The 17,705-nt window shown below is 38.9% G+C and overlaps 1 protein-coding gene across 2 annotated transcripts in view; it reads right to left on the bottom strand.

Annotated features, from left to right (window-relative positions):
* UBXN4 (UBX domain protein 4) overlaps positions 1-17,705 on the bottom strand; it is a 44,144-nt gene that overhangs the window by 1,330 nt on the left and 25,109 nt on the right. For both annotated transcript variants that reach the window (XM_019454789.2, XM_053909226.1), the window contains exons 7-12: positions 13,967-14,021; positions 13,034-13,198; positions 10,850-10,977; positions 6,105-6,207; positions 3,063-3,194; positions 1,520-1,719 (exon numbers count right to left, since the gene is read on the bottom strand). In XM_019454789.2, coding sequence (XP_019310334.1) covers positions 1,520-1,719; positions 3,063-3,194; positions 6,105-6,207; positions 10,850-10,977; positions 13,034-13,198; positions 13,967-14,021 — 783 coding nt within the window. The remainder of the gene's footprint in view (positions 1-1,519; positions 1,720-3,062; positions 3,195-6,104; positions 6,208-10,849; positions 10,978-13,033; positions 13,199-13,966; positions 14,022-17,705) is intronic.

Consider the following 17,705-nt stretch of genomic DNA (forward strand, 5'->3'; position numbering starts at 1 on the left):
TTTTTTTTCCAATATATGAAATTTATTGTCAAATTGGTTTCCATACTCAAATATGCAGAATCTTTAACAGAGATATAAGCTAAAACCATTAGTGGTTAGAATTACCATTCTAACCCTGGCCTTCAGCAATAAAAAGTAAGGCCTCTTGGTTAAGGGACTAGTTGAAAATAATTCTCTGAAGAAGTGACTGTTTTCAAGTGAATATCATTTCCTCAGTTTGATTTTTCTCTGAATGACCCAGAGAAGACAGGGAGCAGATGAAAGAACCACCAGGGCTTAAAATTATCTGAAGCACAATGACACCTCTAAAAAAACAATGTATGAGGAGCACCAGAGTGGCTCAGTCAGTTAAGCTTCCAACTCTTGATTTTGGCTCAGGTCATGATTTCGTGGTGGTGAGAATGAACCCTGCATTGGGCTCTGTGTTGGGTATGGAGCCTATTTAGATTCTCTCCCCCTCTGCCCCTTCCCCGTTCGTGCTGTCTCTCTTTCTCTCTCAAAAAAAAAAAAAAAAAAAAAAAAAAAAAAAAAGGAACTGAATAAATGAAATACTAAAACCAACAGAGGTGGAATTGATTTCGGTGGAGTAGGTTTTAGAAAGACAGCTGACAGTCAGAGTGGCTAAAATGAACAAATCAGGAGACCACAGATGCCAGAGAGGATGTGGAGAAACGGAAACCCTCTTGTACTATTGGTGGGAACGCAAACTGGTGCAGCCGCTCTGGAAAAGTGTGGAGGTTCCTCAAAAAATTAAAAATAGATCTACCCTATGACCCAGCAATAGCACTGCTAGGAATTTACCCAAAGGATATAGGAGTGCTGATGTATAGGGGCACTTGTACTCCAATGTTTATAGCAGCACTTTCAACAATAGCCAAACTATGGAAAGAGCCTAAATGTCCATCAACTGACGAATGGATAAAGAAGATGTAGTTTATATATACAATGGAATACTACTTGGTAATGAGGAAGAATGAAATCTGGCCATTTGCAGCAATGTGGATGGAACCAGAGAGTATTAAGCTAAGTGAAATAAGTCAAGAAGAGAAAGACAGATCCTGTATGTTTTCACTCATATGTGGATCCTGAGAAACTTAACAGAAGACCATGGGGGAAGGGAAGGGAGGGGGGAAGTTACAGAGAGGGAAGGAGGCAAACCATAAGAGACTCTTAAATACTAAGAACAAACTGAGGGATGATGGGGAGGGGGAGGGGAGGGGAGGGGAAAGTGGGTGATGGGCATTGAGGAGGGCACCTGTTGGGATGAGCATTGGGTGTTGTACGGAAACCAATTTGACAATAAATTATATACAAAAAAAAAAAAAAAAAAAAGAAAGAAATACAGCTGAGAAACTCAGGTAGTGAGCTTCCCAGGAAAGATGACAGAGTAAAACTTCAGAACATTTAGGGTTTTTTCTCTAAGTAGAAAGATGGCCGATTACCCATAACAAAAGTGTTCATTTTGAATAAGGTACTGGGCATTACTAACACATTTAGCAAACGGGGTAAACACAGATACCTTTTCTCTGAGTTGCTAGATGAAGCAAGGTTTGAGGGTTCCGATGCCGCCGCTCTCACAGAAGTCTGTGCAGGAGGGTTACTAAATAAGAAGTTGCTAATCAATCTCCAGATGGCAAGGAATGGGTAAAGGACTGTCCCCAACAACGTCCAAAAGTCTCCACTGGAAGAATGTACCATGGATGTAGTTGGTCTTCCTGCCTAAAAATTAATGAATCAATCTCAATAAAGGCTACATGAGCCCCATCATGTCACACTCAAGGTTCTAGATGAATCTTTATCTGGAAAAGGAAAGTCTCATTGATTTTAGTTTACTGTAAACAGGTAAAATTACTATCTTCTGCTGTTTTTCAAGTGTATATTTTATATAAACTACTGGGAACTCCAAGAGCTGTTTTTTAAAGGAGTAATCACTACAGTGAAACTAGAAAGTAGTTCTTGAAGCAATTATTTTTATAAGAACTAAACTTTGTAATGAAATTAACAACTTTGGAAGGAAAAGTCTTCCTTGATGATTAAAAAAAGAGGAAAAGGCTTCAACAAAACCTCAGTGAATACAATAAATCCTGATTACTGGAAGGTTGTTTTAGGTGTGGAGTTCTGGTTCAGAACCAGCAAAACTATCCTAATCAAAATATAGAAGACCCAGGCTCTCATACCATCTCTGGCACTTAGGGGATGCCTTGGCAAAATCATTTAAACTTTCTGAGTCTCGGGGTGCCTGGGTGGCTCAGCTGGTTGGGCATCTGACTCTTGATTTCCGCTCAGATCATGATCTCATGGTTCATGGGATCGAGCCCCACCTCCAGCTCTGCGCTGACAGCATGGAGCCTGCTTGGGATATTCTCTCTCTCTCTCTCTCTCTCTCTCTTTCCCTCCCTCCCTCCCTCCCTCTCTCTCTCTCCCTCCCTCTTTGTCCCTCCCTCTCTCTCTGAAAAGAAACATTTTTTAAAAATTAAAAAAAGAACTTTCTGAGCCTCTTTGCTTCATCAGAGATTAAAACACTGTTATGAGGATCAAATGTGATTTATATGTTTAAAAAATTCATGTTATTTTTATGTCAAAATAAAATCTTTTTTAAAAAACTTGGTAAACAGCCAAATCATACATAAATAAAAGACACTAAATCTGGGGCGCCTGGCTGGCTCAGTCAGAGGAGTGACTCTTGATCTTGGGGTCATGACTTTGGGCTCTATATTGGGTGCAGAGATTACTTAAATAAACTTAAAAAAAAAGCACCACTAACTCTATTCATTAGACAGATACGCTGCATTTTCTTCTCCTACTGGTCATTTCATTTATATACATGAAAACAGATGAGAAAAAGTTGAAAACTAAAATTTATTTATTTAGTGTCTCACTAGCAATACAAATATAAAATGCACAGGTTAACAGAACAATAAATTGACCTAACATTTTTGGATAATGTGAATTTAATTATCCATAGTACATCTTTCATGTTCCCTTCTGCTAATTATAAGAAATGATCAAAAGTAGGACAAATGGGATTTAAAGATAGAAAAAATATGTATGTATATACATACTGGCAACAGTACCACTGAAGCACTTGGGGCAAGTTCCAAATCCAGTAATTTCTTTTTATAATCTTCTTTGGTAAATTCCCTCCTGGGAAACATAGTTGCTAGTGAAAAATTACCGTAAGTGTTGCCGACAGTCTGTAACATAACAATAAATTTAAAACCTTACAAAGGTGCCCTTTTAAAGTAAGATATTACATAGCCATATGCATCCAAAATGACTGCTATAATTCAAATTACCTTAATTTTAAAGTTCATTCAAATGTAAACTCAAAAAAACTTTATAAAAACTTTGTGCTTTAACAAGTAGCTGAAAGCCAGCAAATCCTAATAGTACCTAAAAGCTTTTACAACTCAAAAATGACCACAAAATAGCAAGAATATAGTTCCTAAAATAGGGGTGCCTGGGTGGCTCAGTTGGTTGGTTAAGTGTCCAATTCTTGATTTTAGCTCAGGTCACGATCTCGCAGCTCTTGAGTTCAGCCCTGCATCAGGTTCCGCGCTGGTGGCTTGGTGCCTGCTTGGGATTCTTTGTCCCTCCCCCAACTGCCTATGTGTGCCTGCTCTCTCTCTCTCTCTCTCAAAATAAATAAATAGCGGCACCTGGGTGGCTCAGTCAGTTAAGCTTCTGACTTGATTTCGGCTCAGGTCACAATCTCATGGTTCATGGGTTCAAGCCCATCATTGGGCTCTGAGCTGACAGTGTGGATCCTGCTTGTGTCTCCCTCTCTCTCTGCCCCTTCCCCACTCATGACCTTGTTCACTCTGCCAAAAAACAAACATTTAAAAATAAATAAACTTAAAAAAAACCCACCTAAATAAAGTGAATAAAAATGGACAATTATATATCTCTTTTAAATACTGCTGCAGTTTGGGGCGCCTGGGTGGCTCAGTCGGTTAAACGTCCGACTTCGGCTCAGGTCACGATCTTGCGGACCGTGAGTTCGAGCCCCGCGTCGGGCTCTGGGCTGATGGCTCAGAGCCTGGAGCCTGCTTCCGATTCTGTGTCTCCCTCTCTCTCTGCCCCTCCCCCGTTCATGTTCTGTCTCTCTCTGTCTCAAAAAGAAATAAAAACGTTAAAAAAAATTTTTTTTTTAAATAAATACTGCTGCAGTTTGCCATTAGTTTTCACTATACTTTGGCAAACTTCTATTACTCTCTCCAATATACATCTGCATTCCCTATTAAAAATTTGGAATAGTCCGGAACTTCCCTCATATACAGAACATGAGTTTCACCTCTTCCTTATCTCAAAAAGTAAATGGTCTATAGTCAATTCATGCTACACATACATTCCCAGAACCAGGAACCTACGCTGGGCAGCACTGCAATCACCTTCATAATTTTAAGTCACCTCTACTTGTAAAATCTGTACTTGTAAAATCTCTCTCCCTAGAAGATTCCAAAGAAAGAGACTAACACTTATGTTTGTCTTTTTTTTTTTTTTTTTACTAGAGGTCATCATATACGTACCTCTCGCTGTTGTCACTCTTAACATGAGGTCATGCAAAAATATAAAATTAGGTTACTGTACTGAGACAAATTTCTAATAGGACTGATGTAAAGACTTTTTTTTCTCATGTGGCTTCCTCTTTACTTACCTGTGACAGAGGTGGTTAAGACTCAGACCAGGAGTAAGCACTCCCTTTTGTGAGGGCCCAAGTGAAGCTCCAAGGTAAAAGAATAAAAGAACTATTGGGGGTTGCTTCCAATTTAAGCTTAAGGAAAAAGACTTCTTAAAAATGTTTTTATACTGCACAGCCCAGCTCCACAGTGGAGGAAGGCAGACAGCTTTTAGGTATCCTCTCAGGATCTGTAAGTGAGACAGCAGACTAAATGGGGAGAGGTGGTCTAAGGGAAAGATCTGAACCCTAATTTTGACCTTAAAAAGATACATGAGACAAACAGCGGGATATATGATAAGCCTAGAACCTGAAGGACATCTGATGCCTAAAATCCATTTTGAATAAGGGCTCAATCAGAGAATAAAAACTACAGTTGAACCTTGAACAACATGGGTTTGAACTGTGTGGGCCCACCTATTCAAGGATTTTTACAATACAGAACTGTAAATGTATGCTTTCCTCCTTATGATTTTCTTAACATTTTCCTTTCTCTAGCTAACTTTATTGTAAGAAAACAGTAAAGAATACATATGATAAAAAATATGGGGCACCAGGGTGGCTCAGTCAGTTGAGCATCCAACTCTTGATTTTGGCTCAGGTCATGATCCCAGGGTCGTGGGATCAAGCCCTGTGTCAGGCTCTGCACTAAGTGTGGAACCTGCTTACAATTTTCTCTCTCTCCCTTTACCCTTCACCCTCACTCACATGCTCTCGCTCTCTAAACAAAACAAAACAACAACAAAATGTGTTCATCAACTGCTATTGGTAAGGATTCTGGTCAACAGTAGGCTATGAGTAGTTCAGTTTTCACAGAATTGGAAATTACATGTGGATCTGACTGTGCAGGGAGCTGACACCCCTTAATACACTGTTCAAGGGTCAACTGTAATTTGAAATTACTCATATCTCATTTTCTAAGAAATGTAATTTCACACTCTTTCAGCTTTTGAGTAAGGCCACATTCTGGAAGTAAATTCCTGAAGAAGATACTTATAACCAAATAAAGATTACTGATCTTTAGGCCTGGCCTTTGCAGGAAAACGGCAAGCCCCAAAGCGACCTGCAGAGAATGTGGAGAGAGAGGAAGAAAAATTGCATCTTTTTACAGGAAACAACTCCCTCAGATTAGACCTTTGGAAAATCATTTGCTTTTCATTCCTCCAGCTGAGTGTATGAAGCAGTGAGAAAAGTTTCCAAAGCGTACCATATCAGCAAATCCCTACTTCTGTGCAACAGATATGCTTTTCTTATATGGCACTAATACATGATGGAAGCCCCTCTGCGGCTTGGGGGTGCTTCCCTCCTGGGGATAAATCATGACTTATTCACACTCTACAAATCAGATGTGGAGATTTTCCCCTCCTACATTTTAATAACCTATTCATCTACCTTTACTACAACTCAAGACAAGACATAAATTTACCTGGGCAGCAAACTGCCTTGCTTCTTCTAGAGGAGCATCAGAAGGGAACTGATTTGTAAAAGAAGAACCATCAGGCAGACGAAACTGAATTCGTGCAATAGTGCTATGAAAAAAGAAAATTAAAATCAGTATCTTACCTCACCTTATTTTCAAACAAGATCATTGTGAGAAAATGGAAATGAAAATGTACAAAATGAAAACAGGTTTTTTTTCCTCTGTCAGACCTCTTCATTTATTCTTTTTAGCAACAGCTTTATCAAGATACAATTCACATAAAATTTACCCTTTTAAAACATACAATTAATTTAGTGGTTTTTATTATAGTTATAGTTGGGCAACCATCACCACTATTTAGCTCCAAAACATTCTCATCACCCCAAAAAGAAACTAAACCTATCAGCAATTACTCCCTATTTCTTCACCTAGCCCTTTGGCGAGAAGCACTGCGCTACTTTCTGTCTCTATGAATTTGCCTATTTCAGGCAATTCATATAATGGAACATAGAATGTGTGACTTTTGGTAACTGGCTTTCACGTACCATTATTTTCTCAAGGTTCACCCATGTCGTAGCATGTGTCAGCTACTTCATTCCTTTTGACTGCTGAATAATATTTATAATACTATCAGTGGTATAGAAGGCTTCCAAAGTGTCCACATACTCAAAAGCTGTGTTGGTTGTTTCTTTAAATTTATGCATCCAGGGGTGCCTGGGTGGCTCAGTTGGTTAAGCGTCTACCTTCGGCTCAGGTCACGCTGTCATAGTTTGTGAGTTCGAGCCCCGCATCAGGCTCTGTGCTGACAGCTCAGAGCCTGGAGCCTACTTTGGATTCTGTGTCTCCCTCTCTCCCCGCCCCTCCCCCATTCATGCTCGCTCGCGCTCTCTCTCTCTCTCTCAAAAATAAACAAACATTAAAAAAATAAATAAATAAGCTTAGGCATCCTGGAGGATATAAAACAGTATCTCACTGTAGTTTTAATCTGAATTTCCTAATGACTAATAATGTTGAGCATCTTTTTATATGGCTTACTGACCATTTGTGTATCTTCTCAGGAGAAATGTCTATTCAAATCCTTTTCCCATATTTAAACTGGGTGGTTTGCTCTTTACTGTTGAGTTATTAAAGACTTCTTTTTGTATTCTAGATCAAGTCTCTTATCAGATATATGGTTTGCAAATATTTTCTCCAATTTTGAGAGCTATCTTTTCACTTTCTTGATGATGTCCCTTGAAACACAAAGTTTTACATTTTGATGAAGTCTAACTTATCTATTGCTTTTTTTTGCTGCTTGTGCTTTTTGTGTCATGTCTAAAAATCATTGCTTTCTCCAAGATCACAAGATCTTCTAATTTTTTTTCTAAGAGTTTATACCTATGACTTTTTAAAAATTCTTATTTATTTATTTTTGAGACAAGGGAGGGGCAGAGAGAGAATCCCAAGCAGGCTCTGCAGTATCAGTGCAGAGCCCGATGTGGGGCTCAATCCCACAAACCGTGAGATAATGACCTGAGCCAAAATCAAGAGTCAGACACTTGACCAAGCTACCTAGGTGACCCTATACTTGCAATTTTTATATTTGAGGTAGATGGTCATTTTGAATTAATTTTTTTTCTGAGTTAATTTTAATATTTCTCTTTGAGAGAGCAAATGAGCAAGTAGGGGAAGGGCAGAGAAGGAGGGGGAGAGAGGATCCAAAGCAGGCTCTGCACTGACAGCATAGAGCCCAATGCAGGGCTTGAACTCATGACACATGAGATTGTGACCTGAGCCGACGTTGGACACTTAACCGACTAAGCCACCCAGGTTTCCCTCTGAATTTTTTTTTTTTTTTAACGTTTATTTATTTTTGAGACAGGGAGAGACAGAGCATGAACAGGGGAGGGTCAGAGAGAGGGAGACACAGAATCTGAAGCAGGCTCCAGGCTCTGAGCTATCAGCACAGAGCCCGACGCGGGGCTAGAACTCACCGACCGCGAGATCATGACCTGAGCCAAAGTCGGCCGCCCAACCGACTGAGCCACCCAGGTGCCCCTCTGAATTAATTTTTAATATGGTGTGAGGTAAGGGTACCAATTCATTCTTTTGGATGTGTCCAAGCACCATTTGTTAAAGAGTCTATTCTTTCCCCACTGAATGGTCCTGGTACCACTTAAAAAAAATCAACTGACCACAAATGCTTTGGGGACTCAATTCTAATACACAGATCCATACAACCATCCTTATGCCAATATCACATTGTCTCGGTTACTGTAGCTTTGTTTTAAAATTTAAAAATCTGCATCTTCCAACTATGTTCTTTTTCCAGATTATTTTGGCCTTCTGGGTCCCTTGCATTTCCATATGAATTTTAGGGATCAAGTTCCTCCAAAACTCGTGGCCAAAAAAAAAAAAAAAAAAAAAAAATCTACTGGAATTCTCATAGGGATTATTTTGAATCCACATATCAGTTTGGGGAGTACTGCCATTATTTTTTTCCCCTTTTTCTTTTCACTCTTTAAGCTCCTTTTCTACTTCCACCTTAACAATATTAAGTCCTCTGATCTATGAATACAGAATGTTCCTCCATGTATGTAGGTCTGCTTTACTTCTTTCAAAAATGTTTTCTGGTTCTCAGTGTATAAGTCTCACACTTTCATTACATATATTCTTAAGTATTTTATTACTTTTATTTATTTTTTAAACTTTTTTTAATGTTTATTTTTGAGAGACAGAACACAAGTAGGGGAGGGGCAGAGAGACGGAGACAGAGAATATGAAGCAGGCTCCAGGCTCTAAGCTGTCAGCACAGAGCCCGACGTGGGGCTCGAACTCGGGAATGGTGAGATCATGACCTGAGCCGAAGTCAGGACACTTAACCAACTGAGCTACCCAAGTACCCTTAGTTTTTATTTTTTTTATTTTTACTTTAGTTTTTTTTTTTTTAGTTTTTAATGTTTATTTCTTTACCTTTGAGAGACAGAGAGGGCGACACAGAATCCAAAGCAGGCTCCAGGCTCTGAGCTGTAAGCATAGAGCCTGATATGGAGCTCGAACCCACAAACCGTGAGACCATGACCTGAGCTAAAGCTGGATGCTTAACTGACTGAACCACCCAGGTGCCCCATGTATTTCATTACTTTTAGAAAACAGTTTTTAAAAAGTAGTTTTTCTGATTACAAAGGTAATACTTGATAATTTTCCAATATAGAAAATACAGAAAAGAAAATAAATATTAACCAAAATGTAGGATGTACTGGAAATCTGTATTTTTGTCTTCACAACATATTTTTGTTTTGGGAACTGCCTTATCCCTGCTACCTGTCATTCATTCTGGTATGGTTATCAGTAACATTTCCCCAACCTCCTCACCAAGGAAGTATGCATGTCAACTTTCCCAACCAGACAGCCAATATAAGCAAACACAGGGATTGATCTGAAGGTGGCCACATCAGCCAAATAGGGTCAATCAGAATTCTCCTCAGTGAATGATATGGGCTTTTTGAGAAAAAGACTTTTTTCTCTCTGGGATCAGGAACTCAAGATCCTGAAGGTGCCAAGAAACCCTGGGTTCTCCTGACATCGTCATAAAAGTTTTTCTAAGAATGAAGCTAAAACAGAAAAAAAACAAGAGATGGGGCCCCTGGGTGGCTCAGTCGGTTAAGCATCCGACTTCGGCTCAGGCCATGATCTCACGGTTCGTGAGTTTGAGCCCTGCCTTGGGCTCTGTGCTGGCAGCTCAGAGCCTAGCACCTGCTTCGGATTCTGTGTCTCCCTCTCTCTCTCTGCCCCACCCCTGCTTGTGCTCTTTCTCTGTCTCTCAAGAAAAAAATGAATAAACGTTAAAAAAAATTAAGGAAAAAAAATGAGATTAAAAAGAGAGAGAGAAAGTATCTTTTAAATTCCTGGATCTAGCTACGCCTAAACAAATCCATCAGTGGAAATCCCAATTGCAGAACCAATGGATTCCCTCTTTTGCTTAATTCTATTTCATCTGAGATTCTCAAAACTAAAGAGTCCTAATACATATAATAAGATAACCACTATAATCATTTCAATGTATGTGCTTTGTCTGTCTTTTGAAAACAGATTTCTTGAGCCTTCTTTTAGGTTTTTTTCCAGTTTATTTATTATTTTGAGGGGGAGACAAAATGAGAGGGGGAGAGGCAGAGAGACAGGAAGAGAGAGAATCCCAAGCAGACTGCGTGCTGCCAGCACAGAGCCCAAATCAGGGCTCAATCTCATGAACCATGAGATCATGACCTGAGCCCAAACCAAGAGCCAGATACTTAACTGACTATGCCACTCAGGCGCCCCTAGCCCTCTTTTAAACAACTTTTTGGTTTTTTTTTTACATTTTATTTATTTTTGAGAGAGAGAGAGAGAGAGAGAGAGAGAGCACAAGTTGGGGAGAGGCAGACACAGAATTCGAAGCAGGCTCCAGGCCCTGAGCTGTCAGCACGGAGCCCGACGCAGGGCTCGAACCCACAAACCGCGAGATCATGACCCGAGCCAAAGTAAGACGCTTAACTGACTGAGCCACCCAGGCGCCCCATCCCTGAGCCTTCTTTTAGAAGTGACTTAGTACTGTTACACTGTACATTCACATTAAGTGACAAATACCAATGGCAACTATAATACCGGTTAATATATCCTTCTGGAACTACTTGTAACAGCCACAGCACACATAAGTGTTAAAAAGCTGGCCACAATTGCTATTCTCCTCAGCAGCCACATACACATAGATAATTCAGCAGGAAATAAAGTACCTTCTTTCTCTTGCAGAAGAGTCCCTCTTGACTTCCATTTCTGCCTGTTTGGCCAACAAAGCAGCAGCTTTAGCAGCTTCTACTTCTTCCTTTGTCTTTGCAAAACGAGCAGCTCTCTCTGCACGGTCCTTTAAAACAAATGTCGGACACTATCTTTCACTGCTAGAGTGATGTATTCACATGTTTCTATTTTTTAAATTTAAAAAGATTTTTTTAATGGTTATTTTTGAGAGAGAGAGAGAGAGAGACAGAGCATGAGGGGTGGGAAGGGGTAGGCAGAGAGAGAGGGGGAGACAGAGAATCCAAAGCAGGTTCCAGGCTCCGAACTGTCAGCACAGAGCCTGATGCAGGGCTCAAACGCATCAACCGTGAGATAATGACCTGAGCCGAAGCCGGACACTTAACTGAGCCACCCAGGTGCCCCTCAATTTTTTTTTTTAAGTAGGTTCCACGCCTAGCATGGAGTCCAAGGTGGGGCTTGCACTCATGACCCTGAGATCAAGACCTGAGCCGAGATCAAGAGTCGGACATTTAACTGAGCCACCCAGAGCCCTATTCACATGTTTCTAAACACAATGAACAAATACAAATATGTGTGAGATTCCTTAAAGTCAACTGCAGACTTTTATCACTCTGGATCTGGTATTTTTTAGTTTTATTAACTGTCAGGGACCAGAGTTGTTTATTAAACAAACGTGCTTCTGTTCACTACTCTATTGCCAGAGCCTGGAAAAAGGCCAGGCACACAGTACATTATCAATAAATATTTGCTGAGTAAACAAATGAACAACAATATTAAGGTAGAATTGGCTTTCATATGTATTACAACTGCTTAATTTTAAAAGCAGTTGTGGGGTACCTGGGTGGCTCAGTCAGTTAAACATCCGACTTTGGCTCAGGTCATGATCTCATGGTTTGTGGGTTCGAGCCCCACATTGGGCTCTGTGCTGATAGCACGGAGCCTGAAGCCTGCTTCAGATTCTGTGTCTCCCTCTCTGCCCACCCCCCATAATTCTCACTCTGTCTCAAAAATAAATAAACGCTAAAAAAAAAAAAAAAACAGTTATAGCAAAACCATCCTAACCTCCTACTTGATGTGTCTAAATCTTCTGAATGTCCCAAAAATGGAATGGCTGTGACTATAGGAGACTGCTAGGTAACCAGTTCTAAGTTTCTTTTCCAGGGAATTGGTTTTTTTTAAAGGCAGACTGCCACAGGCAGCACCACTACCTACTACCTACTTGGACTGCTTCTCCTACAAATGGATCTTGAGAACCTGTCTGGAGGTTCCAGCAGGGGAGCACAGCTACCCCTGATCTAAGAACAGTCCTCCTCTATCAGGGAAGGTCCATTGTCTTCAACCAAGGGCACAGCTTCAGGAGGGATGCACATGGAACGGTGAGGAAGGGAACACCCACCTAGCCAGCCAGATCAGCCGAATCAACCCTGGCAATCTACAGGGTGACAGATGTTGCAGCCAGATCGCCCTCACATCCCTAAGGAATCTTTGAAAACTACCTTTGACAATGGATAAAATTTATAACATAACACGGAGAAAAATTACTTTGAAAAAAATCACCTCAATTTTTAATCTCTTTTTATTCGGTTGTTATTTTAATTTCAGTATAGTTAACACAGTTATATTACTTTCCAGTGTACAATATAGTGGTTCAACAACTCCAGTGCTCATCCAACAGGTGCACTCCTGAATCCCCATCACCTGTTTCATCTATCCCCCACCCACCACCCCTGTAACTGTTTGTCTCTATAATTAAGAGTCTGCTTCTTGATTTTTTTTTTTCCTTTGCATGTTTTGTTTTTTAAATTCCACAAGTGAAATAATATGGTGCATGTCTTTCTGACTTATTTTGCTTAGCACTGTTACTCTCCAGCTCCATCTAAGTTGTTGCCAATAGCAAGATTTCGTTAATCTTATAGCTGAATAATATTCCACTGTATACATATATCACATCTTATTTATCCAATCCCAATTTTAATCCTAACTGTATTTTAATCCAATATACAGTTTCTACTAAAAGGAAGCTGAAATTGGAATTCTTGGGAGTCACTAAAATCTATTCTTTTTGTGTGCACAGTCTGGTAGTAAATCAAAACCACTGTGCACAGAACAACAATTTCACAAATGTACTAGAGTCAAGCATTAAAAATAAACTTACTACTCACCAAGGCAATTTGCTGTTTTATACGCTCTCGAGCTGCCCTATCTTCTGCCTTTTCTCTGTTTCTTTCCTCTAACATTCTTTTTGTTAATTCTTCCTCTTGCTTTCTTTTATAATCCAACATTTCTTTTCCAGTTTTTCTCCTCTCAATTTCCTTCTTAATTTCTCTCTGCATTAAAAAGGAAGTTAAGCTTTATGAACCAAAAAGATAATTTAATAATCTGCCTTAGGTATTATTTTATATACAGGGAGAGCTGGTTGTAGGGCATAGCTAAAGGAATAAAATAACTTCATAAAATGTAAGGGTCTAGAAGAATTTGCTAACAACATGGGTTAATGGTCAAATGTCTGCCAATTTGTAAATCTTAGCCAGCAGTTTTGTTAAGGTTATAAAATGTAGTTTGTAATGTAATTTGAAAACAAACAGAATTACAGGTCTCTGGTTTGTAAAGTAAATATGTTACCATGTAAGGACACTAAGGTTGCCCTTTGTTTGGCATAAAGAACTGATATTAGACCCTCGAAGAGATGATGCAGTTTAGGTGCACATGATGGGAAAACAATGGTGCACCAGAATGTAGCAATACCAGAGGAAAAATTCAGCAAAAGATCTACAAATTTCTTTTCCATAAAAGGGAACTAAGAATTTGGTCTGCAACAACGTCAAACAATTTTAGTTCAAGTCCATCTATTCTTAGTGTAAAAGACTCACTGTAGAGGGAAAGAAGATTGTCCAACTTATTCCTAGCAATTTACAACAAAAGCACAAAAAAGTATACACTATTATCCTACTACAGACGCCAGGTAATTTCCTTCACTGTGCTTCAACACTAAACTTTAACCAGAAAGCCGTCCTAAGTCTGCCAAATCGAGCAGGAAGTCAAACATTCCCTCACCTAATAGGAGAGTAAAATGATGCTAGGTACATGAACTTTACCTGTTCCTCCTCTTTCCTTTTTTCTTCTCTCCTTTCTTCAAGTTTTTTAGTGAGTCTGTATGTAAAACGTTTTTAAAAAATACATTAATGGAGAGCCATCATATTAATATGATATACATTTGGGAAATTCATTTAACTAAAACTGGGGAAATGTAGTGACAAACAAAAAAGATCCTGAAGGCAAAGCAACAAGTCATCTCCCTGGCCTCTGGCCCCAAGAGACATCTATGAACAGTCAGTGGGAGCCAGCCTATCAGAAGCCTATTCCGCCTTCTACTTCTTAACCATTAGTACCCCTTCCCTGCAAGGTATCTGATACAGATTTGAAAATACACATACATGTCTTCAAATAAGTACATAAATCAATGACTTACAAATGCTTTTTCCCCCTTACATAGAAGTAAACAGCAATATAGCACAAAATTATTAAAAGTAAAAGCAAAAAACCAAAGGCTAGCATTTATAAAAACTAGTAATACCAAAATTGATTCCCAACTATAAGTTCATAAGTAAAAACTAACAATTATGAAAGCAGGTAATAGTAATGGCTGCACAACCTGGTGAATACATTATAACCCACTGAATTATACACTTTAAATTTTGTGGTATGTAAATTACCTCAATTTTAACAAATTAATGGTACTTTCTCAGAGGGATTTTAGTTACAAAGATATAAGCATTTGTTAAAGGTCAGTTGAACAACCTGTGCCAGAAATCAAGGGAGTGCTTCAAAGAATGATAGGGACATACATTAAAGGACAGAAAACCAAGCATGCAGAGGATGTCACTAGCCAAATCTAGGGCAGTGTGTGCACCAAAAAGAATCATAAGAGAAATGAACTGTAAAAAAAAATGGGGGAAAAAAAAAAGAAAAAGATCCATAAAACATTTTACCGCTAAGGGAAGTTATAAACTGGTTATGTATAACCACTTTGGAGAACTATTTGGCATGTATCTACGACCCTTTCCCCACTCCTGCAAATACACCCAAAAGATACATCCACTGACACATGTAAAAGAATGTTCATATAGCAGTCCAATTCATAAAAGCCCCCAAAATGAAAACAGTTTTAAAAAATCCATCAACAGAATGGCAATGAGAATGTACCAATTATTGCCACATGTAGCAGCTCAGAAGAGTCTGAGCAAATGAGGTGATTCCATAATGAAGTTTACAAACGGGCAAAACTCATCTATAGTGTTAGATTCAGGACACTGTTTATTTGGGGGAGGGAAGTTGTCATCGAGAAAGGGTTATTAGGCCCCTAGTGCATGTAGTACACTATTTGGTAACTAACTAGTAAGTTTCCTGAAAAAAAAAAAGGGGGATAAAAAGCAAGAGGAGGTGGATCAAAGCGCTTCTCTAAAGAAGAATGCTAGCTAAGAAATATGTAAGGTAAGAAAGAAATTAGAAGGTATGAAATTAGAAAAATCACCATTTCCAACTACCAGTGAAATAACTGATACAAGCAAAAATCAAAAGATGTCAAAATCACTGGTTGAAAGTTTCTGAGGAACGGCATGTATTCACTGTTTCAAAGAAACACCCTATAAATGCTTTTTAATTAGTGAAAAGGATATCTTTCTAACTGAAAATCCGAGAGACACCATCTTAACAGTTAAATTTAGTATCACCAAAAATGCATACATCTGATATCAGGTGCCTCCTGATGTAATGAGAAAGACAAATCATTACCTAGGTAATGTTCTCTAACTTAGAATGATGAAACAAGTACTGGATCAAAGGACATTCTAGAAACAGCCTAGACTCTTTTAAAGAATGTCCAAGTTGTAAAAAATAAAAACAAATACAAGCAAAACAAAGGAAATACTTTGAATTAGAAGAGACTAAACTAAATTCAATGAATGACCCTTGATTGGATCCTGTATCAGGGAAAAAAAGTTATAAAGGACATTATTAAAATAATGGGCAAATATGAATGTGATTGCTTATCAGATAATCTTACTGTATAAATTCACAATTTGGGTGTGACAACGGTATACTAACATCTGAAAATGTCTTTAATTGCATATAATTTGCACAATTCTCTTCAGAGAAAAACAGATATTATTATGTTCTAATCTAGTTGAAAAGTCCATTGCATCTTAATGACAAATTGACTGTTTCATCACTCCTGCATCTAGGAATCTACTGCTAAAGGATGTTTGTTGGCCTGAGGGATGGGGAAGGGCATAAGTCAGTGGGTACAGACCCTCAGGCCCCCTCCTAGACTGGAGCCCCTACTGAGAGCCTGTAAAACCCCAGTCAATATTTTTATTCTTAACAGATAGAGATACATACTCAAGTATTTAGGGTAAAATGAAATGGTGCCTGCAACTTTCAAATGAATCAGCAAAAAAAAAAAAGTCATCATACTTTTAACTTTTTGAGGCTTGAAATCTTTACCAAAAAAGAAAAAAAAAAAGGTTGGAAGTGATGGTACTACATATTATCTTTCCCAAAGAATTATGTCAATTTTTAAACATAATGACATTTAAAAAAATAATCAAAATTTAACTAAAAGGCTTATTTTTTCACATGAGTCACTAAAAGATTCAAATTTCAGGGGCATCTGGCTAGATCAGTCAGTAGACTATGTGACTGTTGATCTCACCGTCATGAGTTTAAGCCCCACATTGGGCACAGATACTAGTTTAAAAGAAAGATGCAAATTTCACATCTTTTAGCTTTGAAAACACTATATATATTTTAATATTAAGAAGAAAAATTGGTACCTGCCAATTCCAAATCATCAACCTGTTGTTGTTTTTTCAAAGTTTATTTGTGTATTTTGAGAGAGAGCGAGTAAGGGAGGGGCAGAGAGAGAGAGAGAGGGAGAGAGAGAATTCCAAGCAGGCTCCACACTGTCAGCACAGAGCCCGAGGTGGGGCTCAAACTCACAAACCACGAGTTCATGACCTGAGCTGAAACCAAGAGTCAGATGCTTAACCAACTGAGCCACCGAGGTGCCCCCAACCTTTTTTTTTTTTTTAAGGTTTATTTATTTTTGAGAGAGAGGGCACAAGTTGGGGAGGAGCAGAGTCAGGGAGACAAAGGATCCAAAGCAGGCTCTGTGCTGACAGCAGTGAGCCTGATGCAGGGCTCAAACTCAAACTGTGAGATTATGACTTGAGCCAAAGTTGGATGCTCAACCAACTGAGCCATCCAGGTGCCCCTCAATCTGTGTTGTTTTTTAAAAAATTTTTTTAATGTTTATTTTTGAAGGTGAGAGAGGTAGAGTGTGAGCGGGAGAGGGGCAGAGAGAGAGGGAGAAACAGAATCCGAAGCAGACTCCAGGTTCCTAGCTGTCAGCACAGAGCCCAACCCAGGGCTCGAACTCATAAGCCATGATAAGATCATGACCTGAGCCAAAACGCTTAACCAACTGAGCCACCCAGGCACCTCTCGATCTGTTTTTTAAAAAATCAAGTTTACTTCCTTAAGATGGGTTAGATGGATTTTTTTTCTCAATATGTATGCAACAGGATGAGAGTTTGAGTTGACATCAATTTGGTTTAATCACCTTGCCCCCTAACAAAACTACTTTTCCCTGAAGTCAGATAAGAAAAAAACCCAAGATCTAGTGGGAAGTACTTAGCTTTCCAGAAACTTGGTCTCAGAAAACAGATATATATAGCTTGAGAGGAAAATAAGAATCCTACATTTACTAATCTATCCTGACAAATTTTAAAGCTGAGTTTTTAATTTGTAGGACTTAGATTTTAAAATATCAAAGTT

This window comes from Panthera pardus, unplaced genomic scaffold, assembly GCF_024362965.1.
Source record: "Panthera pardus isolate Hobbes unplaced genomic scaffold, ASM2436296v1 HiC_scaffold_10, whole genome shotgun sequence".
Classification (NCBI taxonomy): Eukaryota; Metazoa; Chordata; class Mammalia; order Carnivora; family Felidae; genus Panthera; species Panthera pardus.